At 45.0% G+C, this 11,935-nt stretch overlaps 1 protein-coding gene across 1 annotated transcript in view; it reads right to left on the bottom strand.

The window, feature by feature from the left end:
• The window catches only part of cep170bb (centrosomal protein 170Bb), a 26,384-nt gene extending 18,799 nt beyond the window's left edge, over positions 1-7,585 (bottom strand). The window contains exons 1-2 of the mRNA XM_062550299.1: positions 7,481-7,585; positions 1,643-1,732 (exon numbers count right to left, since the gene is read on the bottom strand). Of these exons, the coding sequence (XP_062406283.1) occupies positions 1,643-1,732; positions 7,481-7,585 (195 nt within the window). The remainder of the gene's footprint in view (positions 1-1,642; positions 1,733-7,480) is intronic.
• Between the last annotated feature and the right edge of the window lie 4,350 nt (positions 7,586-11,935).

Here is an 11,935-nt window from a genome sequence, read left to right as displayed (position 1 = left end):
TAGATTTTATTTCCTGTTGTAAGCACATCAGGGCAACTAAAGCTACTGTTTGCTCAGTGAAGCTGAGCAGGAATCAGGATACATCCAACGTTTAGGAGGTTAACTACCGGTATGCATTAATTCCTTTGCAGTGATTCAAGTGGATGATAATTACTCGATAAGGTAATACAACAATTACATGGTGACCTGGACGTGGAATCCTTTATAGATGAACTGATGCTCAGCTCTACTCAGCAGGCTGCTGCAGAAATAGATGCCCTGTTGAGTGGAACGTTTATTTCCTGTTGTAAGCACATCAGGGCAACTAAAGCTACTGTTTGCTCAGTGAAGCTGCTGAAATACGATGAAACTGACTAAAACTCAACATCAGTCATAGCCTCAGACATCAAATATTTCAACCTTTGTGACAAATGGAAAGGTTTTTTGACATGTTCATACTTCACGCCTCTCTGAAAGAAGAGATGACATCTCTCTCCACACAACATTAGGCCGTATCAGTAGCTGTCAGGGAGCGTGAATCTTAACTGAACTCAACCAGCGTTTGAAGACGGCTACATTTCTTTCCTTCAGGCACCACAGCGCAAGGGCTTCAGAAGCACAGCCTAGCCTAGCTTAGCCTAGCGCAGCGCTAATTGACATATCGACTGAGACACAACAGGGCGCAGAGAGAGCAAAGGGCTGGACTCCCTCCATGCTGCCAGTGTTTTGTGGCCTGAGAAGCCTGCATCAGCATACAGTAGCACAAACGACCCCGGGCAGAAATATCTGAGGGCTACAGTACGCCTACGCACATCACTTTGACAGCAGGATGGCCAATAGAACAGTATGTAAGGCCATTCTGTTTAATTTATTTATTTAGTTTATTTATTTATTTTTTTTAAACTAAAAACTGCAATTCTAGAAGTCCAGAAGCAGCCTCAGCTGTTTGAGAGGTTGTCACGGTGACAAAGCGAGAGGCTAGAGCCCACCACTGCCTCAGCAGAAATGCACACCAGGAGGGAGGGAGAGAGAGAGAGAGAGAGGGAAAGAGAGAGAGACAGAGAGAGAGAGAGAGAGAGAGAGAGAGAGAGAGAGAGAGGGAGAGAGAGAGAGAGAGGGAGGGAGAGAGAGAGCGGAGTCTGGTGATGAGGATGATGCTTGACACACTTTTTTGAAACGACACACTTTTTACAGCATGGGGTGATCCGGTCCCTTGGAACCCCAGCCTATGGATAGCTAGTGTGTGTGTGTGTGTGTGTGTGTGTGTGTGATTGTCCCTGTGTCCTTGTCCCTGCCTATTTGGACATTTCTGTTATGTTTACTGGTAGAATATTTTAGTATCTGTGCACTGTGTCTCCTATTGCAATGTAGAATTCTTACAACAGCCTTTATCCATTCATTCATTCATTCATTCATTCATTCATTCATTTTATCATCAGTTATATTTGCTAAATGGATGCTATATACTCTTTTATATAACTCTTTCTATTGTTGTTGATTTCTTACTACACTGTGCTGTGGTGCGGCCTACTAAACTATATCTGCATGTTTTAGACTTTTTGTAAAAACGTTATACAGTAAATGATATAATCATTGAATAACATACAGTATTTTCATATTTTGCCCTATTTTCATATTTTTCAACAGCCCTGATCAGACTTACCCCATTAAGACTGCCCAGATCCTTGACCAGGTGTTCGTCGGTGGCTGGGTTGTAGTTGATGACCGCATGCTGCTTGTCTACACTGCGGGACTGAGGAAAGGACAACACTGATGTCAGAAAATCAGACAACACAGTACAGTACATAATACATTCCAGTCATTGTTCCAGCTGTAGTGTGCTTGTTATAGATGTGGTGTACTTGTTACATTACGTTACATTACATTTGGCTGACGCTTTTTAGCAAAAGTGTCTTACAACATGCTAAACAGTTTAAGCTTTTTAAAGCAATTCTCATAACAATTCTAGGAAAATTGGAAAAAAAAGGTAGACTGAAATAATAATAAGTGCATCAGTGAGTGCTGTTTTTAAACAACCCTGCTGAAAAAAACAGCAAGAAACCAGCTTAGGCTGGTAGCTGGTTTTAGCTGGTTTTAGCTGGACTTTGCTGGTCTTTGCCCAAAACACAGTTATTATTGCTGGTCTTTGCTGGTGTAGCTGGTTAGGCCACCAGCTAGACATGCTGGCGTGACCATCTGAGGAAGCTGGTCGTGCTGGTGTGACCAGCCTGTCGTTTGGGATACAACTGGTTTAAGATGGTCATGCTGGTGACCAGCCTGTCAAGCTGGACAAAGATGGTCAAGCTGGTTTTCTAGAATAACCAACATAAGCTGGAGTGGCCAGTAAAAACCAGCAATGTAGACCAGCAACACCAACTAAAATGACCAGTGGTACGACAATCAAAACCAGCTGAATTACCATCATAAGCTGGGTAAACCAGCTGAAGGTGTGTTTTCGCGAGAGTTTTGCTGGTCTAGCTGGTTAACCATCAAAGGGTGGTCAAATAAGCTGGTTAACAAGCTGGTCAACCAGCAAACCACCTTTAGCTGGTCAGGCTGTTTTTTTCAGCAGGGAAGTGTCAGTTATAGTAAGTCTAGGATCAGCAAGACTAGTTGGAAGTGAGCGAGAGGAGATGCTTTTTGAATATGGAGAGGGATGTCCCTGCCCTAGTAGTAGGAACTGGTAGTGCGCTCTACCAATGAGCAACAACAGATTTGGATTGGCCTGAGTGTACCGGTGGCAGGGCTAAATGTTGTTACAACGGTATTGTGCTAGTTTCTGTAGTGTGCGTGTGTGTTTGGTGTTCTGCGCTCCTTTGTGTCCAGGTCCCGCCTACTCCTGATTGCTGCATGGAGGTTCCTGATTGGGCTAATTGGGCAGCCCTTAAAAGCCCTGAGACAAAGATTGTCTACTTACTAAGATGAATCATAAAGGGATTTTCCGATGGAACGAAATGGCACTAGTTCCTGCCTCCTAAAGGGGAATGAAGCAGTGTGCCGTTGAGAACAGGCGGCCTGCGCCTAGCTGAGACAGAGACAGGTCATGAACAAAGCTATTTTTCTATTTAAATCTTGCTGGAAAACACCATTTCCATGTGGAAATGTTAGAAAGACGTGGCTTGTAGAATATGGGTTCGTAACTTACATCACTGAATGTAAGGCTAAGGGATTGGTCATAATCCGAGATAATGTTTATTTCTCCCATATAGGAATACATAGACACTGGACCTACCGATTGACTCCTAGAGGGGAGTGGCAGTTGTGAACCCCACATCACAATGATGCCAGAATTTACCCTCTTATGTATCATCTCACTTTATAAACCGTCTCTGCCTGAGATGTCAGACAGAGACGGCCCTTGGTGCCAAGTAGCAGACTGGTGGTTGAGTGAATTTGGGATTGTGCTGTGTGCTGTATTCTCATGTTGGTCTCTGAAAAAGTCTTGTGTTTCGACTGTGACTGTGTAAGCCTACTTGTGTGGGGTGTTGGCAGTTGGGCTGCGTTTACCCAGTAGACCATTACCCAGTGTGTGCCAGGACTTATGTGTGTGTTTATCTTCCTTCTTTGTTAGTTTAATGTGGTTGTGTTGTTAGTTTTGTTAACACGGTGGTTTGGCGCCATCTTATCAGAGCTTGTATTGTGAAGCTCAATAAACCGGTCATTTCATCCATTTACTTCCTTGTTTGTATTTTATTTTTACTTTAAATGAACTAATATGCAGCCATATGGCCCTTGGCATTTAACATTCAGGCATAACAGTCATACAAAAATGTTGGCTTGGCAACTATAAACCAGAGAGATAGGATATAACCTACAGTACATTAGAGTGAATCTACTTTAGTGCAGGAATCAGGATACATCCAACGTTTAGGAGGTTAACTACCGGTATGCATCAATTCCTTTGCAGTGATTCAAGTGGATGATATAATTGCTCGATAATACAACAATTCCATGGTGACTTGGACGTGGAACACTTTTGGAATACTTTAGATGAACTGATGCTCAGCTCAACTCAGCAAGCTGCTGCAAAAATAGATGCCCTGTTGAGTGGAAAGTCACTGGAATTCTCCTTGACAGCGCAATCTGCAAGTAAGTTCAGCATGGTCCAGGGACAATAGGGTGGTTTTAAAGACCAACACCACAAGCCAGCCAAATTATTCCTCTGACTGTACACAGCACAGTTCTGAGAGAAAGAAGGTTTCTACAGCTATACTGTCTTAAAAAATGACAACACTTTTCAGGTCATCTTGCTTTACTTAGTTGTTTAATTTATTCAAGGAACACCACAGTGGGAACATTCACTCTTTATTGGACTATTTAGATCTCTGAGTGGAGTTCACAAGTGTGTATGAGTGCTTATGTAGATGGTACGCTTTAAGCATCTTCAAACTGATAGAATGAAATATAACCCTATACAGCAATCTGGGGCTTTTTTTGGCCTGTGCACACGAGAACGTTCCACTGAGCACGACCACTGACAACATCCACGTGTGCTCTCCTTGTGCAACATCACGTGAAACGAAAACACTGCTGTTCTGCAGTGAATTATTTACCACGGCAAAGCACTACTGGGATATAGCCGGCGCTGCTCTTATGGCTCGGCCTCCTCTACTCTCGAACATTAGCTCATGTCAGGACTCGGAGTCGGGTCACTCATGGGCGGCGTATATCGCGCTAGTGCGGCTGCTCAACATCTGCGCTATAGTGACAAAGCTACTGATAGTGAGCACAAGCAGCTCCTTGTTAGCTTAACTGTGAATGCTCAATGGTCAGAGAATGCTGCTATGTCCCCTGATAGGAGCCAAGCAGACTCTTAGTCACAAGGAGGCCATCTCAACTGCCCAGACCAAATCTATGCACTATAGAACTGTTCAATGGTTATAACCGTCAATCATTTTAGATACACGGGAGAAGTGTTCAATTCCTCCTTGTGCTGTAGGCAGAGGGTTTCCCACATACACAATGGCCAATCAATAAGCAAGCCCATCTCACATGGCAAACCATGAGGCAGGACACAATGCACACACAGTTGACTGAAGTTGACTGTGGATACTTGGCACATCATCCAGTTGAAACTGCTAAATGAGGTGTTTCATACTGTAGCTGTAAGACGGCAGACCATTAAAACAAAGAACACAGACTGAAGCACTGTGATTAAACTTGTAGTCGTTAGGCTACTTACTGTAGCGCAAACAAAAAACGACTAACGTTTCGACGCGTCTGTGACCTCGTCAGAGTCCAGTGCGTTGATTGCTGGACAGTGCTGTAGACGTCTCGACCTGTCCTCTGGGCAGACATGGCCTCTGTGTGTGTTTGTTGGTCTCTCCCACTCGTCCTTTGAGGAAATGGCCGGGTCATGACTCGGTAATTAGCTGGCTGAGCAGGCTCTCAGCCCATTATCCACTCAGGAACCTCCACTTCAAACACACTGCCACTCCATTCATCTCCACTCGTTTCACCTCCCTCTTGCTCTCTCTCTTTCTGTGTGTGTGTGTGTGTGTGTGTGTGGTATGTATGTATGCATGTATGTGTGTGTGTGTGTGTGTGTGTGTGTGTGTGTGTGTGTGTGTGTGTGTGTGTGTGTGTGTGATATGCATCATTGAGAGATTACTGAATAATTTTCTGCTTCCTCCTTCTGCCAGCTGTTCTGACTTGATAGTGTTGACAAAAACAAAAAGCATTACGGTTGCTAGGCAACAACCTGCGCAGTTGATTCCTAGGAGATGCCCACGTCACACAGGTCCCTATATTCTAGGGAGACTGAACTTTACACCTTTTAAATGCTCCAGAATCCCTTCGTCACATCCTTCGTGAATGATTCAGTCACGTCTCATTTACCAAAATGACACAGCTCGGTGATATAACTACTAGTCAATGTTAAAATATAATTGGAAAATGCTCCTCCACTGTCAGCTGTCAGTGAGTGGAAGTCCTGTCTGAATGACGTCAAGCCCCACAGCAAAATGGCCACCCTGGTTGCTAGTGGCAACCACCGAGCAGTTCTACGGAACCATCAATAACACCGACAGACCACCCATGATTCTGAATAGCAAAATCCGAGACAGTGGTTGGGGGAAAACCAAAGGAAATGCTTTGCGCTCCTCGTCAGTGCCATTTTTAATATTTGGCAAAAAAAAGAAAGAAGCAGAATGTCTCAAGGTGAAGGACCTAGTACACTTAACTGGGGTGAACAGCTAAAAACACCATGGCATTATCAAAGAGAGCTTCAGCACACTGAGAATGACATTGTGTCCTTCAGAACCACACACGCCCTGTCCAATCAAGCCACAGATCTCCCCTGATCCCAGACCAGCTATATCCCACGCGTTTGAACAATCCCCTCCCCCGGTTTCTCATCATAGTGAAGTGTCCACGGAGCTATATCACAACTGTGCCTTAGCAGCAGCTTAAAACATGCATCTCTGTGAGCATTAAATGTGGCGGGTGTCATAAAACCAACACACACACACACACACACACACACACACACATCTGACTTCCAAACAGCATCTTCACACCTGCAGTCCAACCCGCTGCATTAGAACAGAGCAAACGCCCATGGACATGGAGATGAGACCAACACTCTCTGACTCACACACACACACACACACACACACACACACACACTTCCCTGACAGTGCCATCCCCCTCCTGAGGCATACACAGTAATCAGCTTTCAGAAGTAGCACATCAGCACCCAACCCCCATCAGCATCCATACAGTACAGCCGTGTAAAAAAAAGTGCTGTCAACCACTGGTGTTAACATTAGCACCTGGTATGTTTGTCAGAGAGAAGGTGGGGTGGATCAGTCAGCAGGTGGCGTTTTGCACACGGATGGCTCTATGAGGTGGGGTGTGAATGACAATCATCAGACTCAGAGGGTGGAGGCTGACGTAGACGAAAGGCAAGGCTGGCTGAATGACTCGTCAGAGGTTTACTAAACCCAGTTGCTGTTAAAGATCATATACATCAATGTCGCGTGTGTGGTCTGATAACTCCTAATAGCAGAGCCCTATGTGGCTTTTTTTCTAATGAAACAAATTAGTCTTTACACTCCAAGGATGAAAATTGCTGCGGTGAAAAATTCATCCAAGACTGAATCCTCAGTGAGTAAAGAATCATAATAATAGCAGATGTATCTAATTACCAGCGTAATTATTTTATCCTAAAATTCAGACTTGGTGTGAGAGAGCCTATAACTTTGTGATGGGAATACCCCTCCCCACCCCCCAGACCTGTTACCATCAGCTGGTCTTCTCTGGGGCACACTATGGGTGGCTCTCAAACTCTCTCCTCTCTCCTCGATGCTCGGTCCTCGAGGGGCGTTCCCACTGATCTATAACTAACACTGGATAGACTATCCCATTGTTGTCGCCCCATCATTCTTTATCTATCAGTGAGGACGAGGATCGAGGAAGGAAGGGAGGGTGTATAAAAGACCAAATGAGAGGCACCCCAGAGCGGCTGAGTGTGGCGTGCACCAGAGGGGGGAACACTCACCTGCAACATCAGCTCGCAGTCCTCGCGGCCCACGAAGATCATCTCCCGCGGCAACCGGTGCCGCATGCCCGAGCTGCTCACCAGGAACCATGATGTCACACTCATCTTCACTGCTCCGCCCAGAACACGCTTTGCATCCTGGGTAAAAAGACAAAAAAAAAAAAAAAAAAAACGATTACTAAGCACTGAGACTTGATTCTGATTCCACAGAGCCTGCTTTGCCACTTTCATTAAGATAGCTTCAGCATCTGCAATCTGGGGAGATCAGTGACCCCCTCCATTGTCTTCATCAAAAGGGATCAGTGTTTCTTTCCAGCTACTGTGTCTTTCCTCTTACTCAGCAAAACTGCTGCATTCATGGCCTGATGAGGGACCAAGAGAAACAAATTGCACACTACACACACAACAACAAATCAAGTCAATACCTCTTAGCAACAATGTAGAAGCATATATGTGATTTATTTTTGTCATTTCTGGTATGTAAAATCCTTCAAAGCCACTACTGGAATAACAAAGACATGATCACTTGTTTTTCAGAGCGTCTGCAAGCTGTAATTGGTGTCCGTCCTCTAACTGCTTTCAAATGACCAGATCCATTTCAGTCACCGATATCTAAAAGAGGATCAATACCAATATGGCTGCCACAGGCAACTTCATTCTAAGGCTAATCAATGTGTCCTCACGTGGGACGAAAGATCTGCTCCTGATGCACAGAACTGCTGATGACTGTGCAGCACATCTAACTTCCCTCATTCGGTACAGTGTCTTGTACAAAACTATGTACTTTAACAGAGCATAAGTACACTATAAATAAATAATGAGGCTCACAAGGCTTTATGCCTTCCCTATTCTACAGCAAATAGAATGATCAGAATTGTTTTGAAGGTTGTCACAAGGTGAAGTTTAAGCTCTTTGAGCTGTGGACACAGTTCCATTCTTTTCAGTCTGCTCAGGAAAGACACGGATTAAAACGAGTAGACGTGATCGTGCACCGCTGGGGGATCCATCGGGCAGAATGGTATTAGCATTAGAGCGCCGCCGCAGCGCTGTGATGTTGAGAGAGAGGAAACAGGGCACAGCAGGCATGCGGCAGGGCCGTGTCCAGCATCCAGACACCAAGACCCTCTCTCAAATGACCCCGCCTCAAACACACACGCTGACTGCCCGAGTGTCCGCGGAGTGTTTGCAGTTTGGAGAAAAGATAGATACAGTACTGTAGATAGATAGATAGATACAGTAGATAGATAGATAGATAGATAGATAGATAGATAGATAGATAGATAGATACTTTATCGATCCCCAAGGGGAAATTCAAGGTCCCAGCAGCTTAAGAAACCACACACAACATACACTACAATGTAAACAGAATGATATAAAAGCAAATCAACATGACTGAAAAGAGCAGTAAAATATACACTTAAGATAAAAAAGCACATGAATGTTCTGAGGATTGGAACTGTGATCCAGTATGAGGTGTGTGTCAAGGTGGTAGTGCAAATAGGTCCAACAGTGCAACAGTGCAAGGTTAAAGTCTAGTGCCCAGCAATAAATATGGATCATAGAGAGTGTAATCATAGTAATATAATAAATCAGGGAGGAAGAGGAGCAGGGAGGCCATTGAGGGACAGACAGACTTTGCCACCATGAGACAATGCTTTAGGAGAGGGGAGGGAACATGGGTGCACAGCTATGGCATGGCAACCAGAGGCAACCAGAGCCTAAGCCGAGTTCCATGGCAACAGGCATCTATGAAAACATCCCCAACAAATCACATCACACAAGGTCTCTTTCAGCAACGCTCCTACAAAAGGTTAAGTGTTAGATTACACCAATTACATTTTTGTGCCGTGAATACATTACGTGGTGTATGCCACTGTTTATTCACGCCAGTAAAGATCCTTAAATATTTCCAATACACTTGTGCCGCAAAGTCAGCGCAGAGTGTTGTGTTTACAGTTTATCAGTTTCCAACGCTCCCGATTCTCTAACTCGACACATTTGGGACAAGCGCTGATCTCATTTTAAAAGTCGCGTAACCGCATGCGAAAACATGCTCCTCTGCACAAACTCCCTAAACGCCTGTCGAAAGGCATCAGTGTCGCCCTTGCCTGTCGCCTACCCTTGCGTTCTCGTGTCTACCCTTGTGAAGATCTCTTCTTTCTGGGGGCACCACACGGCAGGCTGCCTGGCATTCAACGTGGCAGCAGTGTCACTGGGTGGTAAGCGCTCCAGACGCAAGGTGGGGTGAGGGGGGTCGATGGAGGGTGAGTGATCTGAGAGACGCTACATTAGGAGAAATCGATGCCCCTCAGCCCTGGCCATGGCATCAGAGGACTACAAAAAATGTCTCTAATTTTAATCGCAATATTTGATCTCTAATCTTTAATCTTATATCTCCATGCTAAGGCTTTGGCTTTGGCTCTGGCTTGCAGGTCACTTGCTAAAGCCTGATTCAGGATGGCAGAATGGACATGTGGACACACACACACACACACACACACACACACACACACACACACACACACACACTGTACATGTAATAGCTGTGATAAACATAGAGGAAAGGTCTGCTGATATGTGCTGTGCTGATGGATGCCAGGATTACAGTCACTACTATGGAATGATCTGTTCCGTGGAAAGCAGAATCTCAATTCATCACATCTACAGTACATGAATGAACGCTGACACACATTTGGAATGTGAAAAGAGGTGTAAACCAAGGAGCGTGGTTCTGGTTTAAGCAATGGAAAGCAAACTGACAGACATTACACACACACACACACACACACACACACACACACACACTGAACTGAATTCTGCTTCCCCCTTTCCTTCCATACCTTGCCCTTAGAGACAAGCACCACTACCTCTCATAAGACTGAGAGATACTGAAATACAGTAGTACACTGTAAAAGCCCATTATGTGAGACAACATGGTCTGCAACACAGAATGACCAGAGGTCAAACACAACCAGACAGACTATGACAGATTGCTGTCCCCCCCACCCCCACCCCACCCCCCTTCTCATCACGGGCTTCCGTCGTGTGCCATAGGCCAGTGAGCACCATGCTGTCCAGCGTGTGCGTGCCACACCAGACCGTCCACCTAGAGCCTGCAGGTCCCAGCCCCAGCAGAGTGCCAGCTGCCCCTGGATCCCGGCCTGTGTGCCTGCCTGCCTGCCTGCCTGCTTGTGTCCCCACGTCTCCCTAATTAAACAGGCCCAGAGAAATCCACATCGTCAGCTCCAGGACTGGCTGTGTGTGTGTGGCCCTGGAGGGTGTTATGTTGCATGAGGCCAAGGCACTGGAGCATTCTCATCAGATCACAGGCTATGATGCTGTTGCTGAGGGAGGCTGTGATTCTCTAAAGCACGCTAAAGTCATCTTGTACGAGAGAGCGAGGTGCCAAAGTCCTTTTGAATTCTTGGAGAGCATGGATCCATTGTCCGTAAAAGTTGAAGGGAATGAATGAATGAATGAATTAATGAATGATGGATTTTTGCATTTCTGACACACAACTATAGGCTTTACAAATCCACAAATAACATCTAAAGTATACAATCCATATACTCTGAACTATGGTTACACCATCTCTTTAATTTACAAATACCATGTAGCTCATGTATCATGGTTGAGTGTTAGTCCCACGGGTGGTATAAAACCATACGTTTTTTTTTTTTTTTTTCAATGCGTAAAATCTCCCACACAGTGTTTATTAAACGGGAATAATCTATTGACAGAACGGTCGTTCCATTTTCTGAAATTTACTATATGTAGTTTATTTCAGCTAGTTTTGGCCAACGTGTGCAACAGGGCGTCTTACCCATTAAACTGTAGGACTTCATATTGAAGCCTTTCTTATTGGGCCCAACAATTAAGTGGGCAGAGGAATGCCATTAGTCTACGTGACTGAAAGTATCATTAGGCTACCATTTAATGATAGCTCCAAATCAAAACAAAATCCCAAGATTATAAGCCTTTCAACGCGATAATCGTTTGAGCGTAATTGCAAGGGCACATGTCACAACAGGCCGCAGATACTCTCACTGGACCCTGTGATTCAGCATCCAAATTCGGTAGGCGCCGTAGCGTCGCTATCATGGCCATGGCCGGGTGATTAAATGTGTTAAAACATTGATCGAATTTGCCTTTTTTAAACGATGTGTATGAAACATGGCCGACGGTAAACGGGCCGATTGACCGATGCAAATAGGTTGGGGATAGTGGAAATATTTGACCAGGTTGTGCGACTGGTGTTGCATGGTGGCTGGCAGGATGCTGCCTATCGACATTCTGTCTGCCCATCCCCGTTTGCCGTCAGCATGCCTAGGATGCAACTATTACATCTCATTTCGTAATGTTCGCGTAAAAACAGAGTCCTTTTAGTTTACATATTGGTTTTATGTGTAATCTTCGGCTAGGCTAAATTGTATGGGCTATATGGTGACAGCCTAT

This window comes from Sardina pilchardus, chromosome 12 (assembly GCF_963854185.1).
Source record: "Sardina pilchardus chromosome 12, fSarPil1.1, whole genome shotgun sequence".
Classification (NCBI taxonomy): domain Eukaryota; kingdom Metazoa; phylum Chordata; class Actinopteri; order Clupeiformes; family Clupeidae; genus Sardina; species Sardina pilchardus.
This window is presented reverse-complemented; position numbering and strand designations above follow the sequence as displayed.